General features: G+C 40.9%; 1 protein-coding gene across 2 annotated transcripts; it reads left to right on the top strand.

Annotated features, from left to right (window-relative positions):
* The first annotated feature begins 23 nt into the window (after positions 1–23).
* On the top strand, positions 24–6,127 carry PAGR1 (PAXIP1 associated glutamate rich protein 1). 2 transcript variants are annotated; one of them, XM_034419698.2, is made up of 4 exons: positions 24–1,507; positions 3,053–3,446; positions 3,594–3,676; positions 5,757–6,127. In XM_034419698.2, exons 2-4 carry the CDS (start codon positions 3,055–3,057, stop codon positions 5,939–5,941), a joined length of 660 nt encoding a protein of 219 aa, XP_034275589.2. In that variant the 5' UTR covers positions 24–1,507; positions 3,053–3,054; the 3' UTR covers positions 5,942–6,127. The 2 variants fall into 2 exon arrangements, with proteins under 2 accessions (XP_034275589.2, XP_034275587.2); XM_034419696.3 differs by having other exon boundaries at positions 122–526.
* Positions 6,128–8,132: the final 2,005 nt, after the last annotated feature.

The following is an 8,132-nucleotide window of genomic DNA, read 5'->3' as shown; positions in this document are numbered from 1 at the left end:
AAAGGGGGGGATAGCGCATGCGCAATGCACCACCCAAGCCAGTCGCGCGCTGATGTCTTTTTTCCTAACGCTCTGTGGGGCGGGATTGGATTCATCGCCCGAAGCTGCGATCTATTGTGCTAGGCTCGATTTTTACAGTCTCCCTAAGAGGGGAAAGTGGTGGTTGGGGGTAGAAAAGTCCTTTCGCGAGCTCCGATGCGTGGATGAGGCGGTGGAGTCGCCGACTCCGATTGTCTGCTTAGGGTTTAGCGCCGCCCCTTGGGGCCGTAGTGCCTCTGAGCATACACAGAATGCCTTTTCTCAAAAAGACAACGGGTTCGGCGCTCTTTTATTGGCCCAAGATTTAAATCTGAGGCATCTGCTTTTTGCAAAGCAGTTAAATTACTTCGGTCCCGTCAGCATCTCATGCACAACCCCCGGACCTGAACCCAGGACTGGAGCTTTAAGGCTGCGCTTAACTCCTCTACCGAAATCCTTAACTTCGTTTGACAGGTTCTCACGGTTAACCTTTGGAGATTCGGGGAAGGTCGGTAGAAAAAAAAAACATGGCCCCAGAGTCTATTCTTGTTTTTCTTTCTTTCTTTTTTTGAAGATATGAATGTGGTTCAGTATGACGTGGATGTGAAAACCTGTTTAGTTTTGACTCCTGATTAATTTGCTCACTTCCATTAAGTTATAACCATGAGAAAATTACAGGTAGTCCTAGACGTAGAACCACAAGTGAGCTCACCATTTCTGTTGAGACGTTTGTTAAGTGAATTTTGCCCCATTTTACGACCCTTCTTGCCACAGTTGTTAAGTGAATCACAGCAGTTGTTAAGTTAGGGACGGGATTGTTAAATGAATCTGGCTTCCCCGTTGACTTTGCTTGTCAGAAGGTCACAGACCCTGGGATACTGCAACTGTCATAAATAGCAGTTAATTGCCAAGCATCTGAATTTTGATCACATGACTATGGGGAATGCTGCAATGGTCATAAGTGTGAAAAACAGTCATAAGTCATTTTTTTCAGTGCCTTTGTAACTTTGAACAGTCACTAAATGGACTGTTGTAAGTTGAGGACTACCTGTGTTTGTACAGAGCTTTCAAGCGGGCAACATATTCTGTGTATGTATTCTAGCTATTGATTATTAGATTTTAATCTAATAGATTTTAATTATTATTTTATTTTATAAGTAACTCAAAGTGGCGAACATACCTAATATTCCTTCTTTCCCTATAACAACAAACCTGTGAGGTAGATTAGGCTGAGAGAGTAGTGACTAGCCCAAATATACTCAGCCAACTTCCATGCCTAAGGCAAGACTAGAACTCAAATTCTGTTTCTAGTCTGGTGCCTGAATCACTACACCAAACTGACTGAATTGGTACAACAACTCTAGTGAGTTGTTATATTGGTATTGCCTATAAATAAGAGGCCTGAAGTGAAGAGATCCTGGTTTGAGATCCAGTGAATGCATGGTTCATACATCTTTTATATCTCTATACTGCTCTCTTCAAACCTAGGGTAGGTGATTAATTTTGAATAATTGGACTACTTGTTTATATACTAATTTGACAGAAATCCACCTGTACATAAAGCTATTTAGACCTGCTTAGATTTCTTTACGATTGTGATGTTTGTCTCCTGCCAGTATAGCGACTGTTTAGCAACTGAATAGCCAAGATTATAATTTCATCTGCATTTGTAATGTTTTAAAATATTTTTGGGATAGTATATATGTTTTTCTAAATTACTATAGGCTTTCGTCATGACTTCCATCTCTGGAAAAATCACTGGAATCAAAACCATCTGTATATACTGCTTTTAATTTCCCTGGTGGAAAAGCCTTTTAAAAAACCTTGCCCATTCTTGCAATATCTTGGAGGCATAATAGTATTATTAAAACCTAAACAAAGTGTGTTTGCATGAGAAGTTGCTTTTTTATGTAGTTAATTCCAAAAGTTTATAGCAAAAGTCAATATTTCAAATTACCTGGGCCCTTAAATCCATTTCTGACTTTTTAGATCAAAATCATATTTAGCTTTTTGCTATTTATTTCAAAAAATTATGTCCTCAACTTTGTAATTAATTTATTACAAATTAGTTGAAATTCGTTGAAGAGTTGAAAATAAACCCACCGATGAAGACTTTTCAAATCCTGTCATTCCAAAGGTCTCTCTAATATCTTCCGAATAGTTAGCAGGGACTTTCTGAAAGTCATTAGAAAATGATATTTGCAAACTTAGTGTCCTTTAAAAAGCTTTGCCATGGTTGTGAACAAGATGGCTACTTCCTTTGTCTCCCAGTATTCAAACCCATGGGAAACTGATGTCCTGCTGTCTCCTCATGAAGAGCAGTTGTCCTGAGCATATGTGGGTGATCTCTTGTCCTTTCCTTATCCAGAGAAGTTCCAAGGAACTGGTCTACTCACTGGTTCCTTGGGCTTTGCCTTCGTCGTTGGTGTTTCTTTCACATAGCTGCCTTCAGTTCACCATACTTCTTCTGGAAGCCTTTTTCTTTTGCTATTTTGATAGATGTTCTGTTAGTACATAAATCTATTTGGGATTTGTAGATGATAAAAATCTGCTTATTATGAACCAAAACTTAAGATGCTGGGCTTGTCGGCTGGAAAGCCGGCAGCTCAGGGTTCGAGACCTGAGCACCATGAGACAGGGTGAGTTCCCATCCTCGCCCCAGCTCCCGCCAACTTAGCAGTTTGAAAGCATGCAAATGCGAGTAGATAGATAGGTACCACTTTGGTGGGAAGGTAACTGCTCAGTGACATCATGGTGGCCACATAACCGTGGAAACAGTGCTGGCTCAAAGGCCTTGAAATAGAGATGAGCACTGCCCCCTATAATAGGCAACGACTAGCGGAGTAAAATCCGCAGGGTCTCTTACATTTTCAGTAACCCAACATTATTTTGTGCTTTTCTTCATTTTGGGATACGCACTAGAATAGATATAGCATTATATTTGTAACGTTTAGCCAGTTATCTCAGATTCTTGACACCTCAGAGTTCACCATATTTGCGCTTATCCTCTGGTCTCATCTTCTCTTTATTATAGCCATGGAAGAAGCCAGCACTGTGGAGGAAGGGGAAGTGACCTCAGGGATGCAATCCTTGGCAGTGGAAGATGGGCCTGCTCCGGATTTAGCTTCTGCCACTGAGGAACAAGATGACGCTGCCAGAGAAATTGAGGGGGAATTATCAGGGAAGGGAGAGAAATCTGCTGAAGAGGATTGGTGTGTCCCCTGCAGTGATGAGGAGCTGGATTCTCCAGATAACTGGATGCCTGAACCCAAGGAGATCCGCCGTTTATATGAGCTCATTGCTGAGCACGGGACTTTGGAGATTCAAGCTGAAATCCTCCCTCGGCGCAATCCAACCCCAGAGCCTGACAGTGAAGATGAGGATAAATCTGATGGACAATCTGAACAGGAAGAAGAGGAGGAAGAGAAGTGAGAAATTGTTTTTTTTTATTTTGCTTAAAAGAGGTAGGGCGGGGAGGGAGGAATCTTAAATTTTGAAATTATGTTAAGGGGAGGAATGATAGGATTGAGAATATTGCCAAGTTGATTCTTTTTTTCCCCCTCTGTTTGATCCAGGCCTCATGTGCCTACTGAGTTCGACTTTGATGATGAGCCTGCCACTCCCAAAAGCTCCTTGATTGATCGACGGAGAACTCCTGGTATGTAAGGAAGGCAGTTGAGTTTCCAGAAGAAGACAGAAGAGCATTGCCAGGCCAATGATTTATGGAATAGAGCATTCTGCCCACAAGCTGGGTGTGGGTGCAATAGGACCTTCCCTCTTGTGTTCCCAAGTGCAAATAGTAATAGCACTTAGACTTATGTACCGCTTCACAGCGCTTTACAGCCCTCTCTAAGCGGTTTACAGAGTCAGCATATTGTCCCCAACAATCTGGGTCCTATTTTACCAACCTCAGAAGGATGGAAGGCTGAGTCAGCCTTGAGCCGGTCAGGATCGAACTGCTGACAGTCGGCAGAGTTAGCCTGCAATATTGCATTCTAACCACTGCACCGTCATATTCAGATCATCATATCATATCGAGATATAATCAACCGTTTGTTTAGCAAATCTGGACAGGAGCAGTTGTTGACCACCAATTTCACTTGCTGTATACAGATAGTCCTCGACTTACAACCATTCTTTTAGCAACCATTTGAAGTTACAATAGCACTGAAAAAAAGTTCAGCCGTCATGACCAGCAGCTACTGAACTACTGTATAATCGTTCTCCGTTACATGGTGTCAGATCCTTCTATAATGCGAAGTTGATACCCTGTTTCCCCAAAAATAAGAAATCCCCTGATAATAAGTCCAATCGGGCTTTTGAGTGCATGCGCTAAAATAAGGTTCTCCCCGAAAATAAGCCCTCCCCGAAAATATTTAAACGCAGAGCTGGAAATCAGGTAAGACAGCAAGAGGAACCCCATCTTGCTCCACATGCCCCAAAATAATAAGACCTCCCTGAAAATAAGGCCAAGCGCTTATTTCGGGGTTCAAAAAAATATAAGACAAAGTCTTATTTTTGGGGAAACACGGTAGTCATCTCTCCTCTGATGGTGAGTTGATTGAAGAACTACTGTCCTGAATCTCCCACCATTTGTTCGATGACTCCAACTTGTAGCTTATGCAAGTGAGAAAAGGAAAGGAACTCTTCCTCCCTTGCATAATTTTTATACATCCTACCAATTTAATCATTTTTATTGAAGTTGAAAACTCACAGAGAGGGCCAAGTTTGGTGAGTGGTTAAGGCACAGGATAGAAACTGGGAAACCAGGAGTTCTAGTTCCACCCTAGCCATATAGCCAGCTGGATAACCTTGGGCCAGTCCCTCTCTCTCTCAACCCTAGGAACGCTGATAAAAAGCAATGGCAAACCACTTCTGAAAAACCTTGCTAAGAAAACTGCAAGGACTTGCCTAGGCAGTCCCCAGGGATCAATAATGATTCAGTACGTACATGTGTGTGTGTGTTTGTGTGTACATAAAATGGTTATATTTTCAGAGTCTGTCATATTTTCCGTCCACATTTCCCACTAGTGTTTATTATATAAAAATAGTAGATTTTTAGAAAGAGGATCCTAGACAGAAAAAAATGTTTAAATCGCCTCTTGTGTTGTAACATTCACGTTTTGAAGAACCCCCATTGCTGAGAAGCAGTACAGGTGGTGCTCAACTTACGTCCACAATTGGGACAAGAATTTTCATTGCTAAGCCATTCGGTTGTTAAGTGAGTCGCACCTGGTTTTATGACCTTTGGGTTTTTTGGGTTTTTTTTTGCCAAAGTTGTTAAGCAACTCACTGCAGATGTTCAGCGAATCATATGGCCATGAAGGAAATCCAGCTTCCCCCATTGACTTTACTCATCAGAAGCTGACTGGAAAGGTGATCACATGACCATGGGATGCTGCAATGGTCTTAAGTGTGAGGACAAAGTCATAAGTCACTTTTCTCAGTGCCATAACTGAACGGTCACTGAACCAGTGGTTGTAAATAGAGGACTTATCTGTATAAAAATGTATAGAGATTATTTATTGATAGGTAGCAAAGATGTCAATTTCTTAACCTAACAAATAAATGCTGTTGCTAGGCAGTTTTCTCCCACCTGCTTCCTCATGATTTTTAATTATTTTGCAATTCTCTGTAAGAACAGCAAAGATTGCACTATATTTTTACCTCACAGACCTATTAAGCTAGTATGATGTATGAACTTCATCTTCCAACCCTGATTTCTGATTAATTTGCAGGGACGTTAGCAAAGAGTCAGAAAAGAGAAGCCCGCCTGGACAAGGTACTGTCAGACATGAAGCGTCATAAAGTGCTGGAGGAGCAAATTATGAAGACCGGCTGTGACCTCTTTGACCTTGATTCAGATGATGTACCCACTCCAAAACGCCCCCCTGGTCTCTTTCTCCGTCAACGCAAATACTAACAGTAACGAAGAGAACAAGTCGAGAGAGGAAGATGGAGTAGAACTATGGGTACAGATACAAGGGGAAAGAACTCCTGCCTAAACCTATTGCATCTGTTAGTACCCTGGACTTAGACTGTGATCCTGTATGGGTTACTAGAGGTACTAGTTTCTCGGTGTAATAAAACTCTATGAATTTGCTTTTAATTTAATTTCTGTGAACTATTCTTATAGAAGAATAGAATAGAATAGAATTCTTTATTGGCCAAGTGTGATTGGACACACAAGGAATTTGTCTCAGTGTACATAAAAGAAAAGATACGTTCGTCAAGAATCATAAGGTACAACACCTAATGGAAAGAGTTGCCAATCAGGAGGAGAGGAGTTGTTGAGCACCTACAATTTCACTTGCCATATACAGACTTAAAACCGTTCGTTTAGCAACCATTCAAAGTTACAACAGCAATGAAAAAAATGACAACTGGTCCTCGCAGTTACAACCATCCCCATGTTCACATGATCTGAATTCAGGTGCTTTGGCAACCAGCGTGCGTTTATGATGTTTACAGTGTCCCAGGGTCACGTGATCCCCATTTGCGGCCTTCCTATCCATCTTCCAACAACCAGTCAATGGGCGAAGGTGGATTCATTTAATGACCACATGATTCATTTAACAACTAGCGATTCACTTAACAACTGGCAAAAATGTCATTAAATCAGGTGCAATTCACATAAAAACTGTCCTAGCTTAGCAACAAAATTCTGTCCCAATTGTGGTTGTAAATTGAGATTGCCTGTACCCCAATTTGACTGCTTACCTTTAATCTTTTTGTTATCTCAGAATTGATAAAGCTATGGGGTTCCTTGTCACAAATGTCCTTGTCAAAAAAGCCAACCCAGTTCTAGGCTGCATTAACAGGGATAGAATCAAGATCACGTGAAGTATTAATACCACTTTATAATGCCTTGGTAAGGCCACACTTGGAATACTGCATCCGGCTTTGGTCGCCACAATGTAAAAAAAAAAGATGTGGAGACTAGAAAGACTGCAGAGAAGAGCAACAAAGACGATTAGGGGACTGGAGGCTAAAACATAAAGAACAATTGCTGGAATTGGATATGTCTAGTTTAATGAAAAGGACTAGGGGAGACATGATAGCAGTGTTCCAATATCTCAATGGTTGCCACAAAGAGGGAGTCAAGCTATTTTCCAAAGCACCTGAGGGCAGGACAAGACGCAGTGGGATGGAAACTCATCAAGGAGAGAAGCAACCTAGAACTAAGGAGGAATTTCCTGACAGAATAATGGAACCACTTGCCTCCAGAAGTTGTGAATGCTCAACTTTTTAAGAAGAGATTGGACAACCATTTGTCTGAAGTGGTATAAGTTTTCTGCCTAAGCAGGCGGTTGGACCTTCAAAGTCCATTCTATTCTATTCTATTCTATTCTATTCTATTCTATTCTATTCTATTCTATTCTATTCTATTCTATTCTATTCTATTCTATTCTATTCTATCCTATCCTATCCTATCCTATCCTATCCTATCCCTATCCCTATCCCTATCCCTATCCCTATCCCTATCCCTGTGATATAAAAGGGCACTGCAGCCATTGGGGTGATCCCTTGCCAGTTCCGAACCTACAGGAGGCAAAAAGAACAATTCCTCACTTCATGTGAATGAAAAGCATAAATACCCTACCTAGAGTTGCCAGGGAACATGGCCTGGTTAATCAGAAATCTTAAATAGTAACCAAACTTGATCAACTTTAATTTATAAACAATTTGTAAACAGCATGTTTACATGCATAGATGGAAATTGTGGCTGTCATCACAATGCAAGGAGAGGATGGGGTGAGACTTTTGTTCTGCTCTTGGGAATTTAATGAGCAGGAAAAACAGAAAAATGTATTCAGAATTCCTGCTGGGCATAATTAGACACAAATCTGGCAAATAAACTTAAAACAGATTCCACTTCAAAAATTTGAGATGCCCTTTTTTGTGTGTGTGCGCTGTGTGTTTCAGCGGATTATCCCTGTACCTTTTAAAATTATTCTCTGAAGGATAATAAGATCCCACTGTCAAAAGTTTTTAAAAAATCTTAAGAGCAAGATAAGAGGTGAACAACAGTGACTCATACTGTGTGGGAATTTAAAACAAAATGTGTACAGGAATTTGATGAGGAAAAAAACGACAAAGACTTAAAAGATTGG

This window comes from Pantherophis guttatus, chromosome 4 (assembly GCF_059756535.1).
Source record: "Pantherophis guttatus breed Tessera chromosome 4, ASM5975653v1, whole genome shotgun sequence".
Taxonomy (NCBI): domain Eukaryota; kingdom Metazoa; phylum Chordata; class Lepidosauria; order Squamata; family Colubridae; genus Pantherophis; species Pantherophis guttatus.
The sequence above is the reverse complement of the archived record's forward strand: the minus strand, read 5'-3'. Positions and strand labels throughout refer to the sequence as shown.

Bases quoted from the DNA above. Each gene is read 5' to 3' on its own strand.
- PAGR1 (XM_034419698.2), top strand. From the start codon at position 3,055: ATGGAAGAAGCCAGCACTGTGGAGGAAGGGGAAGTGACCTCAGGGATG. The intron at 3,447-3,593 runs GTGAGAAATTGT...TGTTTGATCCAG, and splicing joins GAAGAAGAGGAGGAAGAGAA to GCCTCATGTGCCTACTGAGT. The intron at 3,677-5,756 runs GTATGTAAGGAA...ATTAATTTGCAG, and splicing joins TGATCGACGGAGAACTCCTG to GGACGTTAGCAAAGAGTCAG.